This window comes from Dromiciops gliroides, chromosome 3, assembly GCF_019393635.1.
Source record: "Dromiciops gliroides isolate mDroGli1 chromosome 3, mDroGli1.pri, whole genome shotgun sequence".
In the NCBI taxonomy this organism is placed as follows: Eukaryota; Metazoa; Chordata; class Mammalia; order Microbiotheria; family Microbiotheriidae; genus Dromiciops; species Dromiciops gliroides.
In genome coordinates, this window is record NC_057863.1 from 377,214,484 (window position 1) to 377,227,761 (window position 13,278).

General features: G+C 39.2%; 1 protein-coding gene across 1 annotated transcript in view; it reads left to right on the top strand.

The window, feature by feature from the left end:
- MCM6 (minichromosome maintenance complex component 6) overlaps window positions 1-13,278 on the top strand; it is a 40,400-nt gene that overhangs the window by 11,819 nt on the left and 15,303 nt on the right. Inside the window, exons 5-9 of the mRNA XM_043995418.1 lie at window positions 1,021-1,186; window positions 1,659-1,804; window positions 5,753-5,903; window positions 10,145-10,286; window positions 12,890-13,031. Coding sequence (XP_043851353.1) covers window positions 1,021-1,186; window positions 1,659-1,804; window positions 5,753-5,903; window positions 10,145-10,286; window positions 12,890-13,031 — 747 coding nt within the window. The remainder of the gene's footprint in view (window positions 1-1,020; window positions 1,187-1,658; window positions 1,805-5,752; window positions 5,904-10,144; window positions 10,287-12,889; window positions 13,032-13,278) is intronic.

Below are 13,278 nucleotides of genomic sequence, written 5' to 3' on the forward strand. Positions count from 1 at the left end.
GGTAGTTGTAGAAGGTGGGCCAGAAGCATGCAAGTTATTAGCAAAGATGAAACCAACCTAGAGTTAAATACTTAGCTGCAGATTGATACTCCGCAAAGTAGAAAATAAGTAGAGGGATAATGAAGAGTTGGATATGGGTAAAAGGATTAAAAGCAAATGTTCCTTTGAGATAAGTTTGTTTTACACAGTCATATAGTTTACTGGCAATAATTAGTGGAAAGGAGTTGAAACTTGTAGGATTGGACTAAGAGTTTTCATTTTTGGCATGCTCCTGTCTCCCGTTCTTTGGAGTAAAACAAGTAAATCTGATTTTTCACCGACTTTTTTTTTTCTTCGTATTTATGTCACCCCTTTGATTCCATTCGGTGGTGCGATCAGAGCATAACTCATTCTTTTTTTCCATAATTGTACTAGTTCCTTAGAGGTCGTCATCAACTTGGATTCCTCAGTGCCTAAACTTTTATTAGTAAAAGGGGTCCCAATTTCCTTTTGCCTTGTTAAAGTACCTTTCCAGTTTCTTAATGCCCGAGCTTTTATTCTTATGAAGTCAAGTTTCCCACATTTCCATAATTTTTTCTCAGCTCAGTCTGATCATTTCTTGGGACTGATTCATTATATTTGACAGAATACACATTTTTTCTCGTCTCACCCAGGCCAGAAATAAATTGGCCACTCATGGGCTTGACCCCACTGCTGATTGACCTGGAAGCTTTCACCTGCTCCATTTCCAACTTGAGCCAGTTTACCCACCCTTAGGCCTGGTGGTCCTTCCCATCTTCCACCCAGGGGCTCCCCATACAAACTTGGTTTGGACATATGATCAGCTTTAGACCTACTGCAGGCCAAGACCCTTGAACTCAAGCAATCCCTCAGCCTCAACCTCCACCATCTGTAGGAATTACAATGTGCAGCAGCATGCCTGGCCAAGTGCTGGCAGTTAGGAAGAAACTTTTCTGCAGAGTGGAATTTAACATTACCTCATTTCACGTTAACACAAAGCCATGTTTTGTCCTCTCGTAGGTTCGTATTCAGGAGACACAGGCAGAGCTCCCGAGGGGGAGCATCCCCCGTAGCTTGGAGGTCATCTTGAGAGCCGAAGCTGTGGAATCGGCGCAGGCTGGCGACAAATGTGACTTCACGGGCACTCTGATTGTTGTCCCAGATGTCTCTAAGCTTAGCACTCCAGGTGTGTGATTCCCATGAATGGGATGCTGGTTTCTCTGGATGTTTCTCACTCTTGTGTCTGAAAGTCAGTCAGTAATCATTTATTAAGTGCCGACGGTGTGCCAGGCACTCTTCTAAGGGATGAGAATACAGAAAAAGAAAAAAGATAGTCCTTATGCTCTAGATGCTCACAATCCAGTCTAATTGCTTGCATCTAGCTCTGTGTTTTCCAGTTTGCAAGTTATATAGTTACCTCTTCTGCTTTATCTCTTGGCTGTTCATTAGAGAGTTGGTAGGAAAGGGGGATGATGCTTAAACACCCAGTGTTTTAGGGGACAGAGGCTGAAACTATTGGCCAAAAGGAGATTTGGAAATTGATGGATGTCATTTACCTGTGTGGCTCTCATTCTTTGATTGGTTTGGCTAGGTCCAGGTTGTTGAGGGTTGGTTGTATTAAGAGCTAGCTTAAGGGTCAGTTACTTTTCTTCTTTCAGGAGTGCGTGCAGAGACAGATTCCCGTGTCAGTGGTGTTGATGGATATGAGACAGAAGGTGTCAGAGGGCTCCGGGCTCTCGGTGTAAGAGATCTCTCGTATAAGCTGGTCTTCCTGGCCTGCTACGTTGCACCAACTAATCCAAGGGTGAGTTGTTTTGGGGTTTTTGTTTGTTTGAATTGTTTTGAATTGTTTCTTGGACAAGCATCTAAGACCCATGACCCTTCCTATGTATGGTGCTTTTTTTAAATTGTTTTTTATTTGTCTTGCTCATATAGGTTTTGTTTTTTGCTTTTGCTTGTTTTCTGTCATTCTTTGCATCCCCAGTGCTTAACACAGTGCTTGCTGACTTAACCTTGACTTAAACTTTAAGTGGGGTTTATTTAGGAATTTTTTCTTGATTGATAATTTCTTGATTGTCTAATATTGAAACAGTATCTTCCTGTTTCCCATTCTATAACCTCAGGAGAATTTTGGTTTGTTTTTATTAAAAGTTTCTCTGTTTCTGAAGTATAAATTTAACATAGTTTGGTTCCTTAGTTTTCCTTTCCAGTTATCAAATTCAAATGTATCTCTTTGTGATACTAGTCAAAATTATTTAAGCAGACCTTTTTCAGGAGAAGCTTATAAACTGAAGTGACACTGACGGAGATAACCTTAAAAAGGACACAAACTGAAATTACATTTTGTGCAAGAATGTCATAGGAATTGCCTGTTTGGGCAGGACTAATGAGAATTTGCTTTCTTTAGTTAGGAAAGACTGTGGAAGATGTGAGGTTAGTTGGCTAGCTATACTTATTTCCCTTTTGTGTAAGGGGAAGGACTCAGTAGTAATAATGATTCTCCTCAGATGTCTATTGTTAACTATGGATTTCAGGTTTTTGCTGTATGCTCGAGATCACTTTGCTTTAAACATTGTAATGACATCAGTTAGCAAGCATTTATTAAGTGTTTACTATTAATGAGGAATACAAAGAAAGGTAGAAACAGTCCCTGTCTTCCAAGAGTGCTTCTTTTTTTTTTTCTTTTTTTGGTGGGTCAGTGAGGGTTAAGTGATTTGCCCAGGGTCACACAGCTAGTAAGTGTCAAGTGTCTGAGGTCTGATTTGAATTCAGGTCCTCCTGAATCCAGGGTAGGTGCTTTCTCCTCTGTGCCACCTAGCTCCCCTTAAGAGTGCTTATTCTAATAGGGGAATCAGCATGTAAACCTGTAATTACATATAGGATAGAGAATAGATGGGGGTGATTTCAGAAAGGCTGCCTGCAGAAGGTGGGGTTTGAACTGAGTCCTCAGGGAAGGAAGGAGGGCATGCCAGGCATGGGGGACAGTCAGGGCGAGGGCATGGTGATAGAAAATGGAGATGTCATGGTTTTTTGCATGAGATGCCAGATCCACAAATTCATCCCTAGTCTTTTCCTTTCAGATTCAGATCAGCAGTGGCCTGTTTGATTTGTCAAATTCAATGTCCCCAAAACATCTTAAACTCAATACATCTAAAACTAACCTTATTCTATTATTCTCTAAACCCTCCCTCTTCTAAACTTTTCTATTTCCGTCCAAGGCAAATATCCTTCTAGTGTCTTAGGTTTCTGATCTTCATGTTATCCTTCACCTCTCATTTTGCCTCACACCATGTGTCTAGAGTCCATTTCTACCTTCACAACATCTCTAACACCTGGCCTCTTCTTTCCACTAACACAACATTGCTGTAATTCAGACCCTCGTGGTTTCTGGCTCACATTATTACAGTTGCCTACAAACTGGTCTCCATGCCTCTTCTCACCGCTCTAGCCCATTCTACCTACTGCTGCCAAAGGGATTTTTTCCTTAATCCCTCTGGACCTCATTTCTCAATGGTAAGGGGACAGAGGTGGACTGGACAGCCTCTTGAGCCTCTTTCCAGCTCAAAACCCAGAGGGATTAAATACTTAAAAGAATATCTGACACCCTCTTTTGCCTGAAGTCTTTCCTGATCCCTGATTAGGGCGCATTTAATATGTGTGTGATAGCTTTATACATATAAATACACTTGTCTTCCCCCATTACAATGTAAGCTCATTGAGAGTAGGCATTTCATTCTTTCTACATATATCCCCAGCACCTCACGTGGTGCCTGGCACGTAGCAAGTACTTAATTAAATACTTACTGATTGATTGAAGGATATAGTATTTAATCTCAGAAAGCTAATAGCGAGCCATTGGGGTTTATTGAGTAGGGAAGCCACTAGTAATATTTTTTACATGAGTCCTTTTCTCCTTTGTTTGCTGTCTTTGACTTACAGACCTAGTAGCAGTATCACTGGGCAAAAAGGTCACAATTTAGTAGCTTTTTGGTCACGGTTCCAAATCCCTTTCCAGAATGACTGGACCAGTTTACAATTCTACTGTATTAATTGATGCGTTCATGTTTCTATTTTCCCTCCAGCATTTGTCATTTTCATTTTTTGTCAACCTGGCCAGTCTCACGGGTATGATGCGATACCTTTGAGTTGTTTTGATGTGCATATCTCTGATTTCTTTTCATTGTTTATCTTTGATTAGTATAAATCATCTATTCCCCTTTATCTTCTTCCTCCCCTCTCCTGTTTTATTTTTTTTTTGTACCCTCCCATTTTATAACGTAGTTGCATAAAAACATAGGCAGGGTTTTAGAAGGGTTAGTCCGTGATGTTTCAGGCTTGTTTCTCCCCCATTGCTTCCCTTTGATTTCTGCTTTCACCCATGACTCCTTATGGATTTTTAGAAAGAAATCCCTTAGTGGTGGTGTTGTCGTCACCTTTGGTTTCTGTGTCTTTCTGGGGTGTTTGAAAAAGGAACACTTATTTTGTATTGAACATCCATTGTTTTTCATTAATGATTAGGCTTAAGTTTGCGGGACACGTCATATTGGCTTCTATCTTGATGTCCTTTGCTCTTCAGAACATAATCCTTCCTGCCATTTTTGGTGGGTGCAGAATAGTCAAATTTTTCTACTGGTCACTTTCAGAAATTCTTGCTAGTCTTTTAAGTTTTAAGTACTGTGCCTTGGGAGTTTTAGAGGTGACCTGTGGATTTTTTTGATTGGTATTTTGTTTTCTGTGATCAGAAGTTCTAGAGAGTTTTCTTGCTATTATTTCTTGTATTATGAGATTCAGGGGTTTTGTTCTTCTGATTTATCATCCTTAAGTTGTTTTTCTGCATCTTGCCTTGAAGATAAGAATGTTTTGTTTGTATGAAGATCATTTTCTTTTAACCATATTGCTTTTTTGGTTTTGGGGTGTTTTTTTTTGTTTTGGTTTGGTTTGGTTTTTTGCTTCTCTTCTTCTAGATGGTCTTTTCATTTTTATGTAGTTGTACTCCCAAGTAGTTACCAGTTCTCCGACTCTGTTGTGGCACAGAAAGCTATAACAAACAACAAACCACTATGGCATCCTTAGCAAATTTCTGCCATTTGGAGTTTGGCACTTTGAGGCACTGGTAGTAGTCTGGGGTATAAAGTTGAATTCTGTTGTAAGCCCATGGAGTCTGCCCTTGCAGCCCCGGTGGGTAGTAGGGAAGGAGGTCCTGAGTGAGCTCATTGTTAGCCTTCTCTGTTGTTCATTCATTGGATTTTTACCTTGTATTGGGTTCCTGGTGTCTTAGACTGGAGAAAGTCAAAATTGCTTTTTCTCTTGCACACAATTCCTATTTTGGAGAGATCTGAGAGGTTGGTGAGGATTGGAGAAAATATCTTGTCCTCCATCGTTGGAGTTAAAAGTTAAATGTGACCGAGAAGTCCACAGTGATCCTTGCGATCCACTTTGCATTCTCTGTGCAGTTTTATAAGTGTATGTGTTTGTGTATACATGTTGTATTCCCCAATTGAGTCTAAGTTTCTTGAGGTCAGGGAATATTTCTCTTCCCTCTGTATCCTTACCTACTGTGTGACACATAAAAGACGCTTATTAAATAGAGCTCACAGCTTCCAGATTCCTGCTTTCACTTTCCAACTGAGGGATTTTTGTTTTTTTGGCTAAGCAAGTGATGTTCCTTCTCCCCCTCTTCCTTATGCTCCTGTCACATATCATATTGGATTGTCATTCACTAACACTTGGTTGTTGTTTTTTTTTTTTTAAGTTTGGTGGAAAAGAGCTCCGAGATGAGGAACAAACAGCTGAGAGCATTAAGAACCAAATGTCTGTAAAGGAGTGGGAGAAAGTGTTTGAAATGAGTCAAGATAAAAACCTTTACCATAATCTCTGTACTAGCCTTTTCCCTACAATACACGGTAAGAGTTAAATGATTTAGACTTAAAACTGAGTTGTTTATTGCAATAATATTGTGCTCATTTTTTAAATGGAAAGCAATCATAGATCATGGAGGCACCCAGGTGACACAGTGTTCAGAACACTAGGTCTGGAGTCAGGAAGATGAGTTCAAATCCCCTCCTCAGACACTTACCGGGGCAAGTCGCTTAACCACTATCTGCCTTAGTTTCATCTCTAAAGTAGGGATGATAATAATAGTACTTAACCTCACAGGGATGTTGTGAGAATCAAATGAGTTAATATTTGTAAAGCACTTTGCAAACCCTAAAACACTATATAAATTCATAACTCATTTAACATTTGTCTTTCTTTTTTTCCCTTTAAAAAATTTTGTTATGGAGATTTTGTGCCCTCTTGGTAAAACTCATTAGGTTCTGGGCAGCTAGGTGGTGCAGTGGATGGAGCACCGGCCCTGGAGTCAGGAGTACTTGAGTTCAGATCCGGCATCAGACACTTGATACTTGCTGGCTGTGTGACCCTGGGCAAGTCACTTAGCCCCAATTGCCTCACAAAAAACAAACAAACAAACAAAAACTCATTAGGTTCCTTGCACCTTTGACAGTTCAAAATTCCTAATGCTGTATTTTCCTGTTTTTCTTATCCTCAATTCAAGTGGAGATCAGCAGGTTACTCACTCAAAAAAGACCTCTTCATATTTAAGGATATGATTAAATCTTCTAGCTTTCCTTGTGTTCTTTCCCACCCTGCCCCCGTCTCCTCTTGCTTTCTCTTCTGCAGTATCCTTGAACTAAGCCAAAAGCTTATAAAACTGTTGGATCTTCTTTATGGGTGTGCTTTTAATCATATAAAATATTATTTTTTTCCCCAAATATCTAATCAAGGAAATTGAACATGGATCATAGGTTTGGAACTGGAAAGGACCTTAAAGAATCTAGTCCAGCCCTCTCATTGATTAGATGCTGAGGCAGAGTTGAAAGTGACAGAACGAAAATTTGAACCCAGGTCCTCCGATCCAAAGCCAGTTATGTATCTTTGTGGACTGGGGGGGAAATTCCATTATGATGATTTATCAGGCTATTTGAAAGTATCAATGGAATATGACATTGAGTGGCATAGTTTGATTTGGAATAAAATTAATTTGAAAATTGAAATTTCTCTGGTTTTAGGTTTGACTGGCTATGCGTGAGTTAATTGAAGAACTTTTTGTCTTGAATTATTATTTTTTTTTAACCAAAGACATTTGTTTATTCTTAACCCCAAGGAGTATTTTTTTTTCTTAGCACAACTTCACACTTAGCACAGTTGCTTGTTCCCTTCCTAGAATGAATTTGTTGAGTACTTAGAAGAAAGCACATATTTAGAGTATATGTGCCTAGTCTGGTGTCTATTAGTCCTTTCACTGAAGTTATCGTCCGGTTTCTTATAGAGTGTAGGCAACTGGATTCTTTTAAGTTGAATTTTGTTTCTTTCAATTAGTAAGCTTTTTTCCTCTTTCTCATTGCTAAGGAAGAAAAAATACCCTTGTATCAAGTATTCAAAACATATTCCCACATTGACCGTGTCCAAAAACAGATTTCTCAAAGTCTGCACCCTGAGTTCTATCATCTCTTGGTCAGACCTGTGGGTGTCTTGCTTCATCATAGGATCTTCTGCAGTTATGGTTGGTTATGGTGTTGAGACAGGGGTCAAAAGTGAAGGCACTAAAATTATGAGAGATTAGGAAAAGCTTCCTGTAGAAGATGAGATTTTAGTTGGGGCTCGAAGGAAGCCAAGAAGGAGAGATGAGAAGGGAGAGTGTTCCATGCATGGGGAGGGAATCAGTCAGGGAAAAGGTATGGAGCTGGAAGATGGAGGAGCTCAGTATCACTGGATGGAAGAGTATGTAGAATGGCGTATAAGGTTTAAGAAGACTGGAAAGGTAGGGAAAGGGCAGGGAGTTTTTTTGGTTGTTTTTGCGGGGCAGTGAGGGAGGGTTAAGTGACTTGCCCAGGGTCACACAGCTAATAAGTGTCAAGTGTCTGAGGCCAGATTTGAACTCAGGACCTCCTGAATCCAGGGTCGGTGCTTTTATCCACTGTGCCACCATGGTGCTTCCTCCTTTCATTTCTTTCACAATAGTCATATTTATGTTCACATTTGGACTTTAGTGTTTTGAATGTAGGGTACGATCCCCTCCTGTTGCAATAAGCAGGCCAGGGTTAGGTTAGGTGAAGCAGACAATTTTTAGGGCACTTATCTAGCCCCTTCCTCACACTAGGAGGTGAACAGTCCTTTAGAAAGACGATTCTGACACCCAGGGGGTTAGCAGGGTTGCTGCTTCAGTGCAGTGGACCACCTGTGTACACCTCCCAGTGTATCCATGTGCACATGCTATTTTGTCATTTCCCTGTAACCATAGCATTTCTTTGGTAAAGCCTTCTGACCTTGTATTGGTCTGATAAACCACAGACATTGACCCCAATGTAGTGATATCATTTTGTTCTTCAGTTACAAAGGACAACAGCCAAACCAATAGCATAATAGTATTCTGTCATGTTCATATACTTGATAGTCCATTCCTCAGTTGAGAGGTGCCCCCTGAGTTTTTGGTTCTTTGCCCAACAAAAAGAGTTGTTATAAATCTTTTTGTATATGTTGGATCTTTTCTTCTTTCTTTAATCTATTTAGAATATAAGCCTAGTAGTAGTATTGCTAGGTCAAAGGAGTTAGTAATGTTAGTAATAATATTTAGTAACTTTTTAAGCATAATTCCAAATTGCTTTCTAGAATGGCTGGACCAGTTTATAGCTCCATCAACAGTGGATTTATGTGCCTATTTTCCACAGTCCCTCAATCATTTTCCCTTTTCTTTGTCTTTGCCAGTCTGATAGGTGTGAAGTGAGTTTTGGAACTTGAGTTGCTTTAATTTGCATTTTTCTAATTAATGTTTTGGAGTGTTTTTCCCCCATATCCATAAATACTTTGGATTTCTTCCCTTGAGAACTCTCTGTTCATACGTTTGATCAATTGGGGAATGCCTCTAATTATAGTTCCATTAATTCATGCACATTCACTCTATATTCCACTGGTCCTCAGAGTCTATAAGTATAGTGGGGGGAAGTTTGGCCCAGGCTGGAAAATTTAAAATTCTGAAGCACTTGTCTTCCTTTAAGGAGAAGGTAGAGATTGAAGCCTGATGTTTGAATAGAGCTGTATAAATCTAGGAAGTGACAGGATGTTGAGAGACCAAGAGTGTAAGTCTGATATATGTGAGATGGTACTTCAGAATCCTTTTAATTTGCATTTCTCTAATTATTAGGACTGTAGAGCATTTTTATATGGTTGAAAGATTGGATTTCTTCTCAGTATCTGCTTGCTCATATTCTTTGATTATTGATTGGGAATGGCTTTTAATTTCATAAATTTGAATTAGTTCCTTATATATCTTGAAAATGAGACCTTTATCAGAAAAATGCTGCAAAATTTTTTCATAGTTAACTGTTTACCTTCTAATTTTAATTGCATTGCATCTGTTTATACAAAAGATTTTAATTTTTATTTAATCAAATGTGTCCTTTGTATCTTTTATGATCCTCTCTATCCCTTGTTTGGTCCTGAGCTCTTCCCTTTTCCATAGATCAGGAAGGTAATTTCTTCTTTCCTTTTATATCTTAAGTCATGTATGCATTTGGAGATTATCTTGGTATATGGTGGGAGGTGTTTGTCAAAACCTAATTACTGCCAGAATGCTTTCAAGTTTTCCCATCAGTTTTTGTCTGTGGGCTCTTTGGATTTATCAAACACGAGGCTGTTGTGTTTGTTTGTTTCTCTGTTACATGCTTTAATCTGTTCCACTGATCAACTTCTTTACTGTTTATCCAGTACCAAATTTAACCCCTCCTTCAGTCCTGTACCAAATTGAGTCCCTTACTCTTACCTCTTCCTCATGAGTCCCCCTCTTTTCTAGTTATAGATGTTGTCTTTTATACCACTTCTCAAATGCAGGGTTAATAGGCCACAGCTTTTAAAAATCCATCTTCCCATTGCCCTTTGGAGCACCACAGTTGTGATTCTTTGGAGGTTGTGTTTCATGGTTCACAGCCCTTATAGTATCGCTGGGAGAATATTATGAAAAAGATGAGTTTTAATGGCAGGAAATGGCTTTGGATAATTTCAGGCACTATGCATTTTCCCAAGTAAATTTGAAAAGTGCAACCTCATTTTTTATCCCTTACTTCACCCATAACTTCTTCTCTTTCAGGTAACAATGAGGTAAAGCGGGGTGTCCTTCTGATGCTCTTTGGAGGTGTTCCCAAGACAACAGGAGAAGGCACCTCTCTACGAGGAGATATAAACGTTTGCATTGTTGGTGACCCCAGCACAGCCAAGAGCCAGTTTCTCAAGTAAGCATCCATACCTACAGTGAGGCAGTGATAGAAGCAGTGACCTTTTTGTTTAGAGGATTCCTAGGCTACCTGGAGTACATTTCTCTCTCTCTCTCTTTTTTTTTTTTGGCAGGGCAATGAGGGTTAAGTGACTTGCCCAGGGTCACACAGCTAGTAAGTGTCAAGTGTCTGAGGCTGGATTTGAACTCAGGTCCTCCTGAATCCAGGGCCAGTGCTTTATCCACTGCGCCACCTAGCTGCCCCCTCTATATCTTTTAATGAGGAAAAGAGAATGTGGGGGAAGACTATATGTTAGATTGGTATATGATACTCAGGAAAATGATATACTCTTTTTTTTTTAATGTATAAGGTATTTTATTTTTTCTGTTACATGTAAGATAGTTCTCAACTTTTGTTTATACAAGCTTTACAATTTCAGATTTTTCTCCCTCCCTCCCCCCTCCCCTAGACAGCAGGTAATCTGATATAGGTTATATCTATATATCTCTATACATACACATATAGATATAGATATATACACACACATATATATATACACATAATAACATTAATCCTATTTCTGCATTAATCCTGTTACAAGAGAAAAAATCAGAGCAGTGATGCAAAACCTCAAAATAGAAAAAAACAACAACAACAACAACAGCACCCAAAACAAAAGAAATAATATGGTTTAATCAGCATCTATACTCCACAGTTCTTTCTTTCTTTTTTTTTTTTTCTTGGATTTGGAGATCCTCTTCTATCATGAGTTCCCTGGAACTCTTCTGTACCATTGCATTGGTGAAAAGAATCTAGTCCATCACAGTAGGTCAACACTCAATGTTGATGATACTGTGTACAATGTTCTTCTGGTTCTGCTCATCTCACTCATCATCAGCTCACGTAAGACCCTCCAGGTTTCTCTGAACTCTTCCTGCTCATCATTTCTTACAGCACAATAGTATTCCATTGTATTCATATACCACAACTTGTCCAGCCATTCCCCAATTGATGGGCACCCCCTCAACTTCCAATTCCTTGCTACCACATAAAGAGCAGCTATAAATATTTTTGTACATGTGGGTCCCTTTCCCCCTTCCATGATTTCTTTGGGCAAAAGACCTAAAAGTGGAATTGCTGGGTCAAAGGGTATGCACAGTTTTATTGCCCTTTGGGCATAATTCCAAATTGCTCTCCAGAATGGTTGGATCAGCTCACAGCTCCACCAACAATGCATTAGTGTTCCAATTTTCCCACAGCCTCTCCAACATTTATTATCTTCCTTTTTTGTCATTTTAGCCAATCTGATAGGTGTCAGGTGGTACCTCAGAGTTGTTTTAATTTGCATCTCTCTAATCATTAGAGATTTAGAGCATTTTTTCATATGGGAATAGATAGCTTTGGTTTCTTCATCAGAAAACTGCCTGTTCATATCCTTTGACCATTTCTCAATTGGGGAATGACTTGGATTCTTATAAATTTGATTTGATTCCCTATGTAGAAAATGATATACTCTTAAGGGGTATTCCTAGGGTAGAGACAATCAATGTGCATAGTGAAAAGGGACAGCTAAGTGATGCAGTGGATAGAGCACTGGCCCTGAAATTGGGAGGATCTGAGTTCAAATGTGATCTCAGACATGTAATAGCTATGTGACTCTGGGCAAGTTGTTTAACCCCAATCACCTTAAACATCTGGGACCATCTCCAGTCCTGATACATATCTTGCCACTGGATATAGATGGTTCCAGAAGAGAAAGTGAGGCCAGTGACTTGCATAGCCTCCTTCACTTAAAAATCCAATTCATTGCAAGTCATGCATCTGTCATGGTCTTCTTCGAGAATGAAGGATGAACTACAATAACAATAGCATAGTGAAGGGGACCCTAGGCTTAGAAAACTTGGGTTCAGTACTAGGCCTGACACTGACTATGGAAAAATCTCATTACTTTTCTGAATCTTGTTTTAACCACTTGTAAAATAAGGGAAATAATATTTATGATATGTAAATTTTTCTTGTGTGTTAGAATTACTTAGTCATTCTTAAAAATTTAAAATATGGAAATAGCCTCAAGCTTACATAACTTTTTCTTGCCCTAGAGTTTCATGATTAGGTGTTAACTACCTGAGAGTACCAGCGATTATAACATTGTAGTCACAGATAGAAAGTTGGAAGGGACATTGGAGGCCCATAGAGGTGGTCTTACAGGTAATAACAGCTAGAGGTATAATCTTTGAGCCCAAGTCCCTCTGTCTGGTTCTCTTGGTTAGGTATGTCTCCAGGATAATTTTTCCTACTCTTAAAATCATTACCAGGTCCCTGCATTTGTTTCAGCTCACTATTTGAATGGACTAAGTTAACCATTTAAAAGGCCAAGGAAAACAAGGCTTTCATAGTATTATATCAGACCGTGTCTGGCATAAGTTTTCCCCCACCCAGTGTCTAGGCTATATTTTTTGTGAATAGACTACACTCAGTGTCTTGCCCTCACATATCTAAAAGGCCATTTAGTGCTTAATTATCATAACTCCATACCACTCTTATTCCTGGAAAAGGTGCTTTGACAATAGACCTGGATTGCAGACTAATCTAATGCCTTTCCATCCAACATCCTTGAACAGGCATGTAGAAGAGTTCAGCCCCCGAGCTGTGTATACCAGCGGGAAAGCTTCCAGTGCTGCTGGCTTAACTGCAGCCGTGGTTAGAGATGAAGAATCCCATGAGTTTGTCATTGAAGCTGGAGCTCTGATGTTGGCTGATAATGTAAGCAATGGTTTAAATCCTTGAATTTAAAAATTAAAGAATCAACCTGTCATGATAGGAATAAGAAGAGACAGTGCCTGTTTTGGAACCTCAGAGCAGGTTAAGGTTGAAAAGGTGGAATAAACAAAATGTTTTTTCTTCTTATTTTTCTCAGAAAGGGCCCAAGGATGATTTTTAAATTGTCTGAATTTAATAGTTTGACAGTTATTATAGAGTGCTGTCTTCTTTTTTTTTTTTTTTTTTTTGC